General features: G+C 41.3%; 1 protein-coding gene across 2 annotated transcripts in view; it reads left to right on the top strand.

The window, feature by feature from the left end:
* Window positions 1-15,427, top strand: part of RASEF (RAS and EF-hand domain containing) — a 60,572-nt gene extending 45,145 nt beyond the window's left edge. The window contains exons 14-17 of one of the 2 annotated variants that reach the window (XM_090274208.1): window positions 879-993; window positions 5,255-5,374; window positions 7,697-7,773; window positions 14,289-15,427. In XM_090274208.1, coding sequence (XP_090130334.1) covers window positions 879-993; window positions 5,255-5,374; window positions 7,697-7,773; window positions 14,289-14,394 — 418 coding nt within the window. In that variant the 3' untranslated portion in view covers window positions 14,395-15,427. Of the gene's footprint in view, window positions 1-878; window positions 994-5,254; window positions 5,375-7,696; window positions 7,774-8,663; window positions 10,053-14,288 lie in introns of those variants that run through there. The other variant, XM_090274207.1, reaches the window with a different exon arrangement.
* Window positions 15,428-18,970: the final 3,543 nt, after the last annotated feature.

Below are 18,970 nucleotides of genomic sequence, written 5' to 3'. Positions count from 1 at the left end.
GGGAACGGAACCTGTCAGCTCCCGTTGGTTCAAAGGCAGAGGCACAAACGAAGTGGCAGACTCCCACCTGGTGACAGTACCTAACCTTGCATTTATTGCTGATGAATTAAGCATAAAGCATAGTTTTTAATATTGTCTAAGTCATTGGGAGCAGAATTCATCTAATTGTTCAACACATATGGGGTGCCTACCTCTGTACCAGGCACCTTTCAGGCTACTAAGATTCATTAGTAAATCTTTTCAATAGGATACAACTACCTACCAACGTGGAGCTCATATTCTCTAGCAGACTGAGAGTTTCAACATTTAAAACACACCTGCGGCTGGCATGGCCCTATGTAAGACAATATAAAATATTGCACTTGGTTTAGATTAAGACATATATTTTACGGTGTGCTCTTTCCCTAGTGAATCCCTCACCCCGTGTACGTGAAGCTTCTGGTACACTGTCATGGTCCACATTGTTAGTTCTACTAACAGCCAGAAGATAATCTCTTCTCTAAGTGCACCTCCTTCCACCCTTCTCTGTATCCCACTGTGGGTTTTGGTAGGTCTTTGCCAAGGCTGGAATTCTCAACAATTACACTCTCAGCCTTGTCCTGATTATGTTTTGGGGTTTTTTTTAGACATTCTTAGGATTGTTTGGTAGAGAAAATGATTGGCTTTTTAAAATCAGTAGCCCAGATTCTCACCCTGTGACCTTTCACTGGCTTGTCCTGGGCCTCAGAGATGGCTGTTTCACAGTGATATGTTGCAGTCAGATTTTTCTCAGTTGGAGCTTATTTGAAAAGAGAAAAAAGTGAGCATAAAAGAGATGAATGAAGCAGCACCGAACGGACTGGTTAGAACCGGGACTTAAGTTCCTTTCTCTTTTCTAGATTCAGAAGTATTGCCAAGTCCTACTTCAGAAGAGCAGATGGTGTTTTGCTGCTGTATGATGTTACATGTGAGAAAAGCTTCCTTAATGTACGAGAATGGGTAGATATGATTGAGGTAAGAAATCAAAAGAGAGAAGCAGAAAATTACATGGGGGAGCTCTACGCTGTTAGGTCCGGCGAGAGTGAGAGGAGAAATGGCAGAACAGGCCATGAGTCTGAAAGATTTATTTGGCCAGCTGCACAAGCGGGCTGGGACCAGGAAGGCAGGAAGGTAGGAAGGTGTCAGTAGCAAACAAAGAAAGACAGGGGTTTTTAAAGGGGGAAGGGGGAAGGGAATTGAAGTGACTCTCTGTTGATGGCTTTGGGGGAGTTGGCCCTGGGAACAGAGAGGCTTACTCAAACAGACAAGTTACTAAGTTCTTGCTGGCAGGCTATGGTGTCTTTGAAGGACACAGACCTTGCCAGTGGGCTAAGATATCTCTGAAAGACACAGGCCTTCACTGGTGTCAGCAGTTACTGTGGGGGCAGCAGATTTATTGGAGGTTAGGCAGTCCCTGACACCAGCAGTTACTGTGGGGGCTTTGCTAAAACCAGACCTGGATTCCCAGAACTCAGGTATTATGCCTAAGATACTCCATCTTGGAAAACGCTCCTTCTCTTCTTCGTCGAAGGGTACATGATGAAAATCCATTGATCTAAGCTGTCACAAAGAACAGGATGTTAGAGGCAGAGTTCCCAGTGGCACTCAGCAGTACTGGTCCCTCTCTCAGTAGCTGGGCAGATTCCCACAAGGCCAAGGCCATGACTGAAGGGAGCTTCTGGGGATAAAACTTCTGGATTTTCTTACAGATAAAATCAGAGCCCCGCTGAGAGCAGGTGGAAATGCAGGTAGCCTGAGAAGCAGCAGCTCTCACATGAGGCTGGTGTGGCTGGGTGTATAGCATGGTTGCGGGTGTATAGCATGGTTGCAGGTGTGCAGGGGCTTCCACATGCACTAGAGGTACAGGTGAAATACTACCTGGCATGAGCACATGCAAGGCCCACATTCCATAGCAACTGTGTTCTCACCCTTATTCTGGGAGTGATTTGGATCTTTATAAATCCCAAGGTAACTACTGAAAAACTAATTGGTATTTTAAATATGTGTGGTAACTATCTGTGGGTTTCTTTCTTTTTTTTTTTTTTGATCAAATGAGATGGTGTTTTTCATCTGAGGAGCTTTCATATTTTTTGGTTTCATGATAAATCATGTTTAAATGTAAGGAATGATTTGACCACAGTTAGTGTGCTGCCAGCACCTATTAATCAACTTAAAACTACAGTTCAAGCTGTGGTTCAGCATACTCTCTCGAGGGGAAAAAAACTGAAACACTAGGCTAATACAATTTTTCAAGTAGGTCTATCATCTATAATTTTTAACAGGCATTAAGTACAAGGTTCCTAAACAGAGAACTTTTTACATCGGATCTCAAGTTTGCTTCTAGATTCTTCACTTGGGCCTGTTTCATAGCCTGTAAGAAAACAGAATTAGTGTTCTCATCCTTACTGAAGAAGTTATGTGAAGAGTGACATTGTAATTGGCAATAAAACGTAGACAATGATAAGTAAATGTGCATTTTGTCTTACTGAAATATCATGACTTAAAATTATAAATACAGTGAAAGTGTGTTGGCATTTACATAATATTTTTTTCATAAAATTTTCCACATTATTTTCCTCTCTGTAACATATCTGAGAAAGGAAGAAACATCATGTTATTTTCACTTATTGTGATAAACCTGAGGCATAGAAAGTATATGACATTGGCGTATAGTTACTTAGAACTTAGGGTTGAATGGGGGCTAGAATTGGACCTCCTGATTCAATATTGTTGCTCCCTTGATAAAGCATCAGAGTGAGCAGCAGATTATGAGAAGCTTTGGAGGATAAGAAAGGAATTCCAAGGTACAGTCCGTGCATGAAGGAGCGGCATCTACTACAGGGAGCACTGGAGCTCCCTGGGATAGAGCAATGAGCCCAGAGAATAATGGATAATCCCACCTAACTCATGCACATGGGTAGTTAAAAGTACAGCAAAACATTTTATTGTTGAAACTGTTGGAAATAGTTTTCATTTTAACTCTTTGGATTATGCTCAAGAGAAGGAAACCTTAAAGGCAAGGTCGTCACAGTGTTGAAAGAGCCCTTAGTGAGCAGCTGTAGCATGTGTCGGGTGCCCACTACCACAATTTGTGAGGAGACCTGTCTGGGGCAAGTGACCTTTTCAGCTTCGTGGCACCTATTAGAAGTAAGAAAACGGTATTCAAGATGAATTATTGAATTTGTTATAGTGAAAAAATTAGAGACCATTTGGCATTTAACTTTCATCTCAGAAAAATATTGGGTGCAATGAACCTTTGCATGGCTCATCCTTTCCATTTTGAGGAGATTCTGTAGGGACAGTTTCTATGGCCACTGTAAATATGGGTAGAAACTAATTGTGTTATTGTCTGGATAGGCCAGAGGATTGAGAAGTAGACTGTCAGTGGGGAATGGACCCTCTGAATTAATAATTAATATACTTTGATTGAAAATCACTAGGTTACAAAATCTTGTAATAAAATCATGGGTAAAATAAAATTATGATCATTTATTTACTTACCTGTCATGAATAATTTATTTTTAAAAAGGTTTTATTTATTTATTTTTAGAGGGAGGGGAAAGGTGGGAGAAAGAGAGGGAGAGAAACATCAATGTGCGGTTGCCTGTAGTATGCCCCCAACTGGGAACCTGGCCCACAACCCAGGCACGTGCTCTGACTGGGAATCGGACCTGCAGACCTTTGGTTTGCAGGCCAGTGTTCAATCCACTGAGCCACACCAGCCAGGGCAGATGAATAGTTTATTGATTGATTGTTTGGGTAAAGTTGAAGGGAGACACTTGAGATGTGAGATCTCATCCTGATTTACACATCCAGAAATATTGGGTGCCTCCTCTGTGTGGGTGCTGTTTGAGTGCTCAGGATAGATCTGTTAATGAATCAAAGAGCCCTATCCTCTTGGAGCATGTACTTTAGCGAGGGAGATATAACAAGAAACAAGCATAAATAAATACAATAAATAGAATGGTGGAGAGTGATAAATGTTATAGTAACAAAAAGAAGGCAGGGTGAAGGTCGCGGGCTGCAGTTTTCATCAGTGTAATCAGGGTGGCCTCACAAGAAGGTGATATTTGAGTCAAGGCTTGGAGATATTTACCTGTGTGACTTTGGGAAGTCATTTAGACGCTGGGAGTCTTGACTTACTTAAGTGCATATTTGGTTAATGGCTTCTAAATGAGGTCCCTTAGATCCTGAGCTGAATGCCAAAGAACACAATAATTAACACATTAAGGGGTGGGTGGGGGAGGTTTGAAGAGGGCCTTTTATTCCCTCTCCCCTCTGCTCTGGTCACACTCTGGTGCCTTCAGTTAGAGGAAAGGAGTCTGAAAAGAAGGGAAGTCAAATATAAGTTCATGGCTCCTAAGGCTCATTTCTTGATCCTATCCCGGGTATGGCACCCAACTGAATGAGCTTTGGAAAAAGCCATTTCCACCTGCCTTAACCGGGTCCGCTGTTTCTCTTGTTTAGGATCTAGAAACCCATTTTTCCGGATTAGACAGGTTATATTCTCTTATTCTCATCATAGCCTGCTGAGGTGGGATGGGCCTCTTCTTACTAACCCCTTCATTTTCCACATGGGGATGTGGAGTCAAAAGCTAGAGAAGACTTGCCTGATTTCACACAGCCAGTGAGTGGCCCGGAGGTGGGAGGCGTGGGGTCTCAAACTCAGTTCTACCTCTTGCATCTTACGTTTCAACCCAGCTCTGCTGAGAATGCGGGGCAGTGTGACAGTTGGCATATGCTGTTTTGGAAGCATTTTCCTGAGAAACTGTTATTTGAGTAGAGTGATAATTGAGGCCTCATAAGAAAAGTGTTGACTTTTAGGGCCTTCTTGCTTAGCTTTTGTTTTAAACCAGAGAGCGGCAAGTGTGGAACTTTCAGACTCAATTTTGGTCTTATTATAGCTGAGGGATTACTTCTGTGTTTTGTACGTGGGATAATGAAGTTGACTTGTGATCACTGTTGTTCAGAGTGAAAGTTGTAGAAAATGATGTGGGCACTCCAGTTAAATGTAATTCTCAGGTCATGCTTCTCGAGTTTATGTTGGTTTGTATATATAGTGGGAAGGGGAATGCAGGCAATTTAGACCCTGGCCTAGGCCCATTTTAGAGATTTTGAGGTTTAATCGGTATGTCATGCGGCACACAGGGCGTTTGGACACGGTGGCTGCTGTGGGCACCGTTGTAACTTGTCCAGTGTTTGATGTACGCACACATTTTTCTTTTCCTCGTGACAGGATGCAACCAGTGAGAGTATTCCCATCATGTTGGTGGGGAACAAAGCTGATCTTCGTGACACTGCTGCTGCAGAGGGACAAAAATGTGTCCCGGGATACTTTGGAGAAAAACTGGCCATGGTAAGAGCGACAGCAGGCCCAGATAGGAAGCGGTCTTTCACGTTTGTCTACCTTTGCTTAAGAGGTCCTTGGACAAACCTGCACACTGTGTGATGGGTCTTCCCCCCACTTGATGAATATAAGTAATTGCACCAAGGATTAAATCCCTCATAGATGTAGATCGGTCACTTGATCCTTTCCTCCCATTGAATACTGTTGGCAAAGAGGAGCCAAGAGTTATCACGTCTTCCCCCTCACTCTCACCCAGTTCCTGGAATCCTTCTCTCGTCCTGGAATCCAGGTAAAGGAAAAGAATGAGTGTCCTATTTTGAAAAGATGGGTTTGATTCCAGAGTTACTCTGCCAAGGGGCAGAAGATGGTGCAATGTATCGCCTGGTTGGAAAAGAATAGGAAGACTTATTATTTTTTTTTTTCTGTAACATTTGTGTTTAGTTGGAATAGTCTAAACTTATTTTTGGTTTGCATTTGTGTAGAGGATGGAGCTCACCCCTGTCCAAATGATGACTGTGCGCAATGTTTATCCTCCCGTCATTATTACTGTGTCAAAATGCTACATGGCCCTTTTATGACTCGTTCTACCCTACAAGGAATCAGATGCACCTTGGGTCAGATAAGAAGTTCATACCATAACAGTCTGATGTGACATTGCTGTCATTGTTGTATGTCATCAGCATCATGAAAGGCCTTCTTTGTAGCATATCCATGTGAACTTTAAAAGAAGTTTGAATTTCACTATTCTGAGTTGGGAGGTCTTTCTTATTTTAAATTTTAGAACTGTGAACCAAATATTATAAACATCAAAATGAGGCCGTGAACCCAGAAGGGATTCATTCAACACATATTTAATTATTTCCACCATGTGACAAACACTCCATTATGTATAGAGCAAAGATGACTAGAGAGAGAACAAAACACAGTCTTTGTCCTCCTATAGTTCACTATCTGGGGGAGATGGACATTACATGCATGATCACATGTATGACTGTCCCACATGCTGCTTTAGAGCTCTCACATCCTGTCCACATGACAGTTCTATTCCCTCCCCACAGTTTCTCAGATTCCAAGGCTTGCTCGCTTATGCATCTCATCGCTTACACCCTCCTGTATCCTCAGAGGCATTCTCTGTTTCACCCCATAACTTTGTGGCTACAGAACTCAGCAGCAGCACTACCTGTTTCTACTAGAAATCCATTCATTTTGTGAGTTTGTATAGGTTTTTCTGTGGATTTGGGGGCTTGTGGGCAAAGGTCCCATGGTGAAGTTTTCCCCACTATTTGGTTTTTCTCTCTCCCTGCTGCAGAGCGGCCATCACTCCCCCCTCTTATCCCACCCAGGACTGTGAGACCCACACCCAGACCACAGCATACACAATTCTTTTTGCCTAAGGAAAGTTGTTTCCACCTTGTTAGACAAAGACACACAATAACTTCATCAGTTACAATTGTGGTGAGAGCTATGCAGGAAAAATACAGATGGCTATGAGGTTTTATAATAGGGAGACCTAATAGGGAGGATTACCTAAGATCCTAAAGGTAGGTAGTCTGGAGAAGAGGGTCGATGAGGATAGAGGATAACCTAGGTAATGGGAGCAGCAGGTGCAAAGATCCTGAGATGAGAGGGAATTGGGGCATTGGGGAAGTAGAGGGAGCGTTGTGAGTGAGAGATCATGGTGGCAGGTAAAGCTGTGAGGTTGGCTGGGGCCACATACAAGCTAGGTCTTGTTGGGCATAGTAAAGCACTTGAACATTACTTGAAGTAGAACGGGAAGCATTGAAAGGTTTGAAGCAGGAGACTGATATAATCAATGATCATTCACATAACCACTGGAAAGTTGATTAATGGAGGACTAGAAAATGTCCGTTGGTTTTAGCAATATACAGGCTGCTGAATCCTGATAGGAAGTGATAGTGTGTTAGCTGTTGGCCAAAAGGAAACATACTTTTGATGGACTTTAAATTACTGAGTGGTTACTTTAAGCTATCATTTCTGTTTCTCTTAAATGATTTGATAGCAACATTGGTAGCATGTGTGTAACTACAGGAAATAAGCACATTAAAGCGTGGACTTTTGTATTGTGGGTTTTTTTTTTAATGTAAACTACAAACTACCAGCTACCCCAACTAGGAACTCTTTCTGGAATAGCAATGCTTTTTAATTACTGAAACTCTGAACCCAGTTTCTTAGCTACTAGTCGTTCTTAGCATACTTAACAGGAAAATATTTTTTATTTTATTTATTGACTTACAAGCTAAAATTTTAGGAAACTTAAACAAAGTCTTTGTTTAATAGTGTATATATATATATATATATTCTTTTCTACAGACCTATGGAGCTTTATTCTGTGAAACAAGTGCCAAAGATGGTTCAAATATAGTGGAAGCTGTTCTCCATCTTGCCCGGTAAGGTTTTGTTTCTTATTTTGAAAACTGGATGTAGGATTGAATTTCCATTTAGTTTGTGCCCATGTCAAACTTCTCCACCATAACATAACTATACAGTGGAAAACACTGTCTCATCTGTCAGTAGTAGTTAGAGAAACATAGATTTTATAAAAACCGGTAATACTCTACGTTCACTGTGAACACTGGCAAAATACCTTTACTGCCAAACAAAACAGGTGCATCTGAGGTGTCATTGACATTTCTGCAGAATGTCACCACAAAGCTAATAGTTGACTTGTATGAATCATTTCCAGGAACCAGATTTTAAACACAAAAGACTATTATGAATATAACTATTATGATATTTTCCAGTTAGAGGAAAGAAAGCCACAGTAAAGCAAATTGTATATCATGTCAGTTGGAAGTACTTTGTTAAATTTATTACAGGTAATTATTAAGCTAAGGCAATGGTGTTAATAATAAATAACATTTTATGATGTATATTAGAATAAAATATTGCATTCTTGAGTAACTTGGGTATAAATGTGTGTTTTTATTCTTAGAGTACTCTTGAGAAATAACAGCATTGTCTGTTATAATTATTTCTTCTGCCTAGTTTTCTGCCACTACTAAAAAGATGATTCTTTACTGGTCTAAAGGAATAAATATACAAGAAAATATAAGAAATCAAAATATGTGAGGACAGAATCCAGGCTGATGATCTTTAATTGCTGACAAAGCAAAAATGTAATTTTAAGGACATAGTGCTTTTCCTGATCACTTGTGAGGTTTTCAAGAATGTTAACTTCAGTCTGATATTCGCCCTCTTCTGCTAGTATACATTGACCATTAAAATACTTTGCAGTGTTTTAAATTCTGCTTTTCTATTCATGACTTGATGTTTATAGTGCTTCCTAGAATAGAATTCTATTACTAGAAGGCTTGGACTGAGACCCTGAGCAACTGGCCTGAGAGAACCAGGAAACAGACCCCGGGACCTTACATGGCCGGCTGAGAATGAGTTTGGGCCTGGGCTTGGAAGATGCCTTGAGCTCGAACTCAGAGTCTTTGAACATTATCTCCTTTGATATCAATCCAAGAGAGAGAGTCGCCTGCTCCCACCACACTGGAAATCTGGAAACCATTTTTGTTTAAAGCAAAAATAGTGCTAACTTTGAGTATGACCTAGAACAGGTAGAAAAAGGGCAAACAAACATTTACATATATAAATTCAAGTGAATTATGTGTTTTTTGCTTGTGGTTAGTAGGAGAGTCATGGGCTAATACCACATTTGTCATGAGCCAAAATAAAACCTTCATAAATTAGGTGGAATAATGAATCCCATATGCCTTTGGGTGCACAGCCATTTTGCTCAAACAGGATACATTCAGTAAAGGGGGAGGGGCATATTCAATGATATGAACTAAAGATGGAAAAATTGCTGTGTTGGTAGGTGTGTTCCTTTTCTTTGGGTGGTTGTATTGTGTTTCATTCAAATGTACTTGGGAATCCCTGGGTGGAGATGCTGTGCCCAGTGAGGCAGATGAGTGTGGGAAGTACCTGCAGGTCTTCAGAGCATGGTTGGGCACAAAGCTGGCCAGCTAGGTGCTCAGGGCTACCGTAGCCTTAGGCAGTGTGGGCGTAGTGGCTACTCTCTCCAAGCAGGAAGGGGTGCTGCTAAGCGGGCTCTGCATGGCCGTTGGCTGCTGCCCAGCACGTTGGAGGATTGTGGCGTCAGAGACTCAAAGTTCAGCCTTAAATCTACCCGTGAATAGCTGTGGCTCTTGAACAAGTCCCTGTCTTCCTGTAGGCATCTCTAATCTGCAAAATAAGGGAGGGGGCTGAAGAAAATGATCTCTCAGGCCCTTTCTAGTTTTGCTAGTCTATGATTCTATATACAACAGCCTATATTCCCCTGACTAATATAATCACTATTTAATGCTGACTTGCCTCATAGGGTCATATTAAAGTTAAATGACTCCAAATTGCTGTGGTCACACCCAGAGTGCAGAATCGATTTTCTTTATCATGTCATAAAGATGGGAGAGGCTGTAAGCCATCTGTCCCCGTTTGCTCCTGCAGTTCTGTTTATGGTGTAGCTTCCACAGCAGGTTGGGTTTACTTAAAGCGCCGATACACACAGGCATCTCGATAATGAGGGCACCTCTTGTGAATTCCTGATCAAGGAGTTTATTCTGTTGCTGTTGTCACACTATAGCCTGGTTTGAGGTCTCTGGTTCAGTAATTACTGATGTGTTAAATAGGAAACTTATGAAGAAAGAATGTCAAGGCTTTAATTGGGTTATAAAGCAAAGCATTTACTTTGCCTTCAGGTTTGCTTGTCAAAGCACCTAAGTCTCAAGTAGAAATGGTATAGTCTCCACAGGTTAAACGAACACTTAAAAAGTTTTGCAGCCTTTAGAACGTTATTTAGAATGCAAAGCATGGAAGTTCTTGATTTAGATCTCATAAGACCATTCCCAGCACAGTCCCTTTTATGCCATGTCATGTTATAGAGCCTGTACTAGATGGGTTTATGGAATTGCACTGTCTGAGGGATTCGTTTTTGAAAGGAGGCCAAAAATGTTTGGCTGACATCATGAACTACTCTACCTTTTCTTAGAAAACTTCTCAATCCCAGGAAAAGTTTCTCTTAGAAATTCAGTTTCACAATTTCCCTGTAGTCCTGGTAGGACATCCACACAACCGTTGTCCATTGATAAGTAAATTTGCCATTAACAGAACCACAGGCTTTAGAAGTTTTTCAATATATTCAAACACCACAGGCATCTCGTTAATCAGTGGCCTGCTCAGGCTGATGTATCAGCAGCGCAGTTGCTGAGCCCATTAGGCGTAAATGTGTTTCCGAGACCGAGTCATTTAAAATGTGGTTGTTAAGCATATGGTAGTTTTTGGTGAGGTAATTTAATTTTCCCAGCCTTAAACTTATTTTAGATGTTTGGAATCATAATCTCTCTAATTTCCTTGAAGTGAGACATGCCTTTACTTTTGGTGACTTAAAGAAACTGAAGGTCCGATGAACAATGTGGGGTGCCTATTTTCCTCCCCTATGGTTTGTTTTCAGGTTCAGTAATGTCTGTTTTATTACAAGCACTCGGCATGAGAAGGTTCTGTACGTGGTTCAACAGAGATGTCAAGGGAAAAAGACAGGCTGTACAATTTAACATTAGGGGTGGGGGGAAAACCCTGTATGACCAGGCAGCCATATGGTATGTACATGATAGAGGCCATTGGACCTCCCAGAAAGGAGAGATGTGAATTTTCTTGTGAGGATGCTATGACTATTGTACCCATTGTACAGATGAGAAAATTGAGAATTAGACACAATGACACAGCTACTAAGTGGCAAAGTTGGGACTTTTTGTGACTAAACTACATCACTGGTTTGCCATTTAAATGTTGATAATTTTAGGATTCCATTCTTCACTCTCTTTGTCTTTACTGTGTCTCTCTCTGCCTAATGCTTTCCATCCCCATGGTTTCTAGAACTATCTCTAGCCAGTGACTTCCAGCTTCTGTGTTTTTAACCTCCACCTCTTTTTAAAATTCCATAACCATACTCCCACCCAACAACTGGAAATTCCATAAGCATGACTGACCCAAATTATCACAATCCTAATGTGTTAGATTTTCTTTAAAATCATTCCTCATTCTCAGGAAACTACCAAAATTATAATTAAAAATAATAACCTGGAGTCAATCTTGACACCTTTCTCTCTTCCTTTATCATCTATCTGTCGTGGGTTCTGGGGTCTTGTTGACTTTTCTGTAAACTGTCCATATTTTCATTCATTCATTTGTTCATTCATATCCATTCTATCTATCTATCTGTCTGTCTGTCTGTCTGTCTGTCTATCTATCTGCCTCAGGCCTAAAGATTTCCTGCCTGGGAATTCCGTACCTGGGTTTAGTGCAGGAGGCATCTAAGATTCTGCCTCAGCATTTCTTCGACGTCAGTTCATTCTCCACCCTGCACTCAGGGTAATATTTATAAATAAAAGTCCAATTAATACTTTCTTTCAGCTGCAACACAGCTGTCCTACCTACAGTGTAGAGTCTGAGTTCTTTAGAAGTGGCTTCGTTTCTCATAGTCTTACCTCACCTACCTTTCTGATTATATGTCTTATTTTGCTTCCCAAATGAATGATAATCTGTAGACACAGCAAACTTTGTTTGCAGTCATGGCCAAGCTCTTTTATTCCTCTTTGCCTTTGTACATGCTGTTCCTTGCCCCTGAATGTCCTTTCCTCATTAACTGAAGGTGAATTCCTATTCTGTCAAGAGGTCGCTCTGATGTCAGAGTCTCCAGCAAGCTCCATCTTCAGGAAGCCTTCATTCCCTGCACCCAGCACCCTGCGGTGCATCCTTTGTGTTCCTGCAGAACACTGTGCATATGTGTAGCAGGTAATGATTTATGTAGACCTCTGGCTGTCTCTCCGAGTTCGCTAATTGAGGATCCCAGAGCTTGGCATAACTTGGATGTTTATCAAATGACCGGATGATCGCATTTGGAAGTTGTATTAGTTTTCTACTGTCACTGTAACAAATTTCTACTAACCTAGTGATTTAAGCAACAAAAATTTATTCTCTTACAGTTCTGGAGGTCCGAAGTCTGAAATGAGTCTTACGGGGTGATAGGGGTTGAATTGTAGATCTTCCTCCTTTTCCTGAGTCTTTGTTACCTCCTCTGTGAAGTGAGGATAATAATGCTCCCCTGTCCCCTGTCAGGGTGCGTGTCTCTATGTGTGTGGTATGTACTAAATAAGAAAACGTATAGCACAGCATTTACTAGTTGGCCTTCTGCAAGAATTAGTTTCTCTTCTTTTTTCTTCTTACAGTGTAGTGGTTTTCAAAAGTTGGCGCGTTCTAGACCTGTGCTGACCAATTTGGTAGCCGCCAGTCACCTGAAGTGTGGCTAATTCACATTCACATATGCTCTATGTATTAAATAAATACTGGGGTTTGAAGATGTTATAAAGATTATAAAGTACCTCATTAAATTTTCAGGGATAACATGCTGAATTAATAATATCTGTGTCCTACTGAGTTAAATAAAATACATAACAAATTTAATTTCACCTGTTTCTCTTTGCATTTTTTTAAGTATGGCTACTAAAAATTTAAAATTACATGTGTGGATTCCATTGTATTTCCATTGAACAGCATTGCTTTGCTGGGCATTAATTCCCAGTATCTGCTGCAATTAACAAACTATTTTAGTTATCTACTACTCTGTAATAAAGCGCCCCCAAACTTAGTTACCTGACACCATAACCACCTTTATTTTTTTTTAATTATCAGAATTGGCAGGATCTCAGTTGGCAGGTTCCTTAGCTGCTCTCACTTGGGTGTCACCTGCGTTTGCAGTCAGGTGGCCACCAGGCTATCAGGAGTGATGTCTGTCACTAGGGCGCTCCTCCTGTGTCCGCTCCTCCCCCAGGGCTCCTCTGTTGGCCTCGCTGCATTGAGGAATCCTGGACTTCTTAAACAGCAGCGCCAAGTGGCCAGGCCTTGTTACCACCGGCTTGGAAGGCACAACACACCACTTCCTTGGCATCCCATGGATCTACGCAGTCACAACCAGTCCTGACCGGGGCAGAGGGGCAGTGGGGCAGTGCCAGGCACTGGCAGGGAAGGGCAGAATTGTTTGGGGATGTCTTGGGGACTAATTATCACAGGCACCTCACCCATGGAGATTATCATTCGCCCTATCTAAGGTGGGACTGAAGGATCTGCATGTCTTACAAGTATCTATCCAGTGGCTACACTTGGAAAGACACTTCCCTAGGGGGCTTTTATAAGGTTGTGGAGACCTTTTTTCAGGGTTGTCTCTAACAGTTAATTTTAGAAGAAATTTAGGAATACGCAAAAGGAAGATTTTTTAATGGATTTTAACCATCCATTGTTACCACCATGATCATGTGTAATTAAAGAATGGTTATAAAGTTATCACTGCTTTTGTTAATGTAAGTGAGTATCAGCTGGGGATGTGAACCAGGTTCCGCGGTGTTAGGAAGTAGGCTGTGTGTGTGGCAGACTATACAGCATGTGGAATCACAGGAGAAAACAAGAGGAGTCTGTATGTGTGTGTACATGTGTGCATGCACCTGTGCCCTGCATGCATGCATACACACGTGTTTGTGCCTGTGCATGCATGTGTGAGTCTGTGCATGTGTGAATCTGTGGTCTGGTGCTCAGACTGCAGGTGCTGGAGTAAGACTGTGTGGTTTGAATCCCAGCTCTGCCGCTTCTCCAGTGGTCTGACCTAAGGGAACTCCTCGTATATAAAATGTAAAATACACACCACACATTCATATGGTTTTGTGAGGATTAAATAAGTCCACACCTATGTAAAGCATTTAGAGCAATGTCTGGATGGCACACAGCGTGTGCTCTGCAGTGCTGTTATTATTTTTACAGCGCTGTTGTGGTTTAGTTTTGTACCTCAGGAATCACCTCTATTTCTTCCCCTGCTTTGACCTCTACCTCTACCCCTGCCCCCTCTCTCCAGGGAAGTGAAAAAAAGAACTGATGAGGATGACAGCAAATCCATTACCAACCTGACAGGAAGCAGTTCCAGACAGTCACCGCATATGAAGAACTGTTGCAAGGGTTAAACCCAAAGCACCTTGGCTTATGAAGCCTTCGTTCCTGGAGTGCAGAGTCTGCGGGACTTGTTGTGCAGCCGACGGGTGGACACGGTCACATGGAGAGTTACAGTGTGGGAAATCTGAACTGTGTTCTCGGTCCCTCCGGAACTTTGGCTCTTCTTTGCTGTTTCCATGAACACGTTGGGTTCCCTGGTTAAATCTACTTGTTTTGTCTTTACAGAGTCTTAATGATAACTGGTAACTATTTTTAGTGCTAAAAAACCACATGCTCAGATCAAAGCTGTAGAAGAAACTGTCGGTCATAATTAGATGCATGTGGCAGCTGACATAACCTATGACCACGTTTCGTGAAAACAGTCAGTACTAGAGTACTGGTAAAAAGGGGTTATCATCCTAGCTTTGCTGTTAACTGGGCTTGTGGTCTGGGACATGTCCTTGCTGGTTTTGGCTCTCACTCACATTCTGTGCACTTTTTTTTTTGTTTGGCAGTGGGAAGGAGAGTGTGGTAGCTCTTGATTAATAAGGACTGGTTATTTGTAGTTTTAAAATATTAGAGTATTGATTTTTCTCACTTACGAAACAACAGAATTTAACTGAGAAAAATGTTAATTTTCAGGCTTCAGTGGAGAGAGAAAAGTCTATTTTTCTATGCATAAAGAAAACATTTTTGTGACAAAATAGTTCTATATAAAAATGATATTTTATAATCGCAGAATACTTAAAAAGTCCATGGTTTAAATTCAATTTTAAAAATTTTAATAAAAACATACAAAACCACATACTATTGAAAGTACAAAGCCCGCGAGTGGCTGCCAGGGGCTGGGGAGAGGGAGGAACTGAGAGTGAGTGACTGCTAATAGGTATGTGACATCCTTTGGGGATGAGGAGAATGTTCTGGAATTATATTGTGGAATTAATGGTTGCACAACTTCGTGAACACACTAAAAGCCACTGAATTGTATACTTTAAAAGGGTGAATTTTATGGTATGTGAATTATATCTCATTAAAAATTACATTAGTCCTTAGAACTATTTAACATTTTTTGCCAAGTGAAAATCTGTATGCATGCTTATTTCAAACCTTCCAAGGGTTTAAAAGCATGATCTCCAATATAATGCAAGTCCCTTGGCTCCCTGCCTGCCTGCATTCACTTCCTTAAATAATGAACAAAGAGAAAAGTGTTATGCATGGTTTTTGGAAAATTATCTCTTTAAAAGGGGAGGTGTGGTTAGGAAAGGAGCCAGAACCCTTTGATTAATGTGCCTAGTGACTCATCCTCACCCAGGACCTGGTTGGTCTTGCTCTCCTTCTAGAACCTTCAATACCTCCCACACTTCCCCCATTGAAATGTCTCTAAGAGCCAAAGGGGTCAATACCTGACCCTGGGGTGGGTCATCAATGCCTGGTTTTTGTTTTTTGTTTTTCAGTGGCCTGAACCGAATAAGTTATTACCAACCAGAGAGCTGAACTGTTCATATAGGTCTAAACTGTTCATATAGGTCTGCTGAAAAAACAAATAATCGCTTTTTTTTAATGTAAGCTAAAAAACATTCCTTTATTGAATTAAAACAATTCATTGTAGCGTTTCTCCTCTTTATGATTTGTGTGATCAAACCTTAAATTCCCTAAGCTTCATTTTGATTTTAATGAAAGTTGACAAGGTACATCACACACAGATTATAAGTAGCCATGGCATCATTTACCCTTTGAAAGCTTGCTTTCTCTCTACGGACAACATCTAGTTTTTTCCCTTGGAAGATTGGATTTATCCATCACAACTCCACCATGGATTCCTGTTTCCTCCACCATGGTTTTTGGTCCCAGAAAAAAAATTGTTTTCGATTAAAAAGAATGCCTTGCTTGTGGGGAACTGTCAAACTGAGCAGGGGAGGGAGTGGTAGTTATTTGGGGTTATAGTGAGATGGAAATCTGCCACTGCTGCCTGCCTAGGTGGCATCTGTGGAGCCCAGTTAGAATGGACCTGACATGTATGTCACATGGGGCTCATGTTTGGGTTTTGGTGCTGTTGCACAAAACCGTGTTACTACAAATTATTCTGTTGCCTTTCTTTCCCACCCAAGTGTCCCTGTTACTCTTAACCGTCTGTGCCTGTGAGTAAACCTTTGATACAGAAGTATTACCTGGGTCTTTGCTTCTGAATTGTATGGCCAGCACATCCACATTGATTAGATTACACGGACACTTTTGATAGACAAAGCAGTCATCTTTAACATCTCCAATATGGATAAATATTTTGGCAACAAAATCCGAAGTAGAGCCTTACAGTGCTGGGTAGCACTCTTGTTTGAAGAAAATTTACTTAAAGCTCTTTCAGCTGCATTGCTAGCACATTGTGATTATTACCAACTTTCAATTTCATGAAGGTGTTCTCAAATTTAAGGTATTTTCATTAAGAACAAAGATATAGTCATACACTGCTTAAGGAGTGAGATACGTTCAGAGAAGTGCTTCGTTAGGCAGTTTGGTTGTGCAAACATCACAGAGTGCACTCACACAAACCTGCATGCCGAAGCCCACCCCACACCCAGGTCACATGGTGCAGCCTATTGTTCCTAGACAACAATCCTGTGCAGCATGTTACTGTACTGAATACTGTAGGCAGTTGTAACACAACGGTAAAACATTTGTGCATCTGAAGAGAAAAGGTACAATAAAAGTACAGTGTAAAAGAGAAAGTGGGTGTGCCTGTGTGCATGAGTTGGGGGGCCAGGAGCGCGGAGGCTGTGGAGGGAGGTGCTGTCAGAGGGAGAACAGACATCAGGAGGAAGGAGGGAAGGAGGCAGAGAGGAAAGAAAGACAGGGACAGTAGAGATCGAAAGAGAGCTGGAGAGAGAAACCTTGAGAGGAGAAATAATGGAGATGGGGGAGAGGGAGGGAGAGAGAGATGCTAGGAGGCCTAGACTGCTGGCCTGGGAGGGAAGGGAGAGGCAGAGGCGAGAAGTTGAGTGCGCAGCAGCGGGCATGCCGTGTGCACAGGCGGGTGGACAGCGTGCTGAGCCTCCCCCTCTGTTTAAACCACTCAGAGCAGTAAATGCAACATCCATGTTGGTCCAGCCTTTACTTTCAACCTTGTGAACAAACTTTTTGCTTATAATCTATTATGATCTTATGGGACCACCGGCGAGTTTTTGGTCTGTTCTTACGGGTGGCACAAGATTGTATTTCATGTTTTTAACTTAGGTTAATTTGAGACATTTGCATAGTTCTATGCAAGTAACTCATCTTGTCTGAATTTTGCCTTTGAGACCTTTAAAATCACAATTATGCCATGCTCTTTTTTTATGTATCCTGACACATTGGAAAATATTTTAATTTCATCATAGAAAAGAATGTTGGATAAGGAGACATTTTTTACTGTTAACTTTTAGTCTCATGCATTTTCATAATTTATTTTTTCCACTTGCTGCTTTGTATGACATATGTGACATTTGATTATTTAATACAGAATGTAATTTGCATAAACTCAAGTCACACATCCCTCTTGCTGAAGATAAAATTGAAGTTAAAGATGAAGATTTATTTTCATATTTGTACTGTGATCAGCTTCAGAGTGATTTTTTTGTGTGGGCTTTTATTGTATATGTGTGTAAGAAATTGCATATGTATATATGAAGTAGGCCTCTGAGTATTAAATAATTGTTTTATGATTTTGATTTATGTGGTTTACATTTTCATAGTATGAGCTGTATTTCATTTATACTGTTTATTTCCCTTCAAACCATTAAGAATTGTACCATAAAGTGTAATTTTTATAGCCATGCAATCGTCCAAGGAACTACAAATATTTTCTGCATTGTACATTAAATAAAACAGGCTTTCTTTGGCCTTTGGGGTGTTTCCTTCAACTATGCATAGGCATCCCTGAAGTAATTTTAATTCTAGGAGGTGCCTACGTGAAACCATGTCTCAGAAACATTTGTCCTGTGACCTGGGCAGATGGCTAGTGGGAGAAAAGAATGAACACATGGTAGTCGGTCCTGTGGCACAGCCAGGTCATCTTGGCCAGTGTGGCAGCAGGTCCACCAGCTTGGGGTGTGACAGCCAGGAGTAGCGAGGCTTTTGTAGAAAAATTTCAGGATGTGCTCTGGCCATCCGCATAATGGGTTAGTCTTTCTCTGCCACCCCCACACTGCCTAGCTACTCCTCCTTTTGCTTAAGCATCTCTTCTTTTAGAATGTTTCACCCTCTGAACCCCCAGACTAGGATGAGGCTGCCCCTCTTTTAACAAATTGATCAGCATCCTTATACTTATTTAAGTAGACCTGATGCCCAAGCCCTCAGCCCTGTTGTCTCCAGGTGTCTCCTTTCTGCTGTACACAGTGCTTGAAGAGGTGAACAAATAATTAACTTTAAATAAGGCAGGCTTTGCAAAGTTTCTGTGTGTGCATGCATGTGATCATGGCAGTATAAATAAAAGGCAGCGTGTTTTAGTGGCCACAGGCCTGAGCTATGTAGTGAAACTGCCTGGGTTTGAACCAGGATTCAGACCTACTATCAGGGTAACGTAACTATGAACAAGGGGCTTAACCTTTGTGTACCCAAGGTTCTTTGTTGGTAAAA

This window comes from Furipterus horrens, unplaced genomic scaffold, assembly GCF_987537825.1.
Source record: "Furipterus horrens unplaced genomic scaffold, mFurHor1.1.pri manual_scaffold_4, whole genome shotgun sequence".
NCBI classification, from domain to species: domain Eukaryota; kingdom Metazoa; phylum Chordata; class Mammalia; order Chiroptera; family Furipteridae; genus Furipterus; species Furipterus horrens.
The sequence above is the reverse complement of the archived record's forward strand: the minus strand, read 5'-3'. Positions and strand labels throughout refer to the sequence as shown.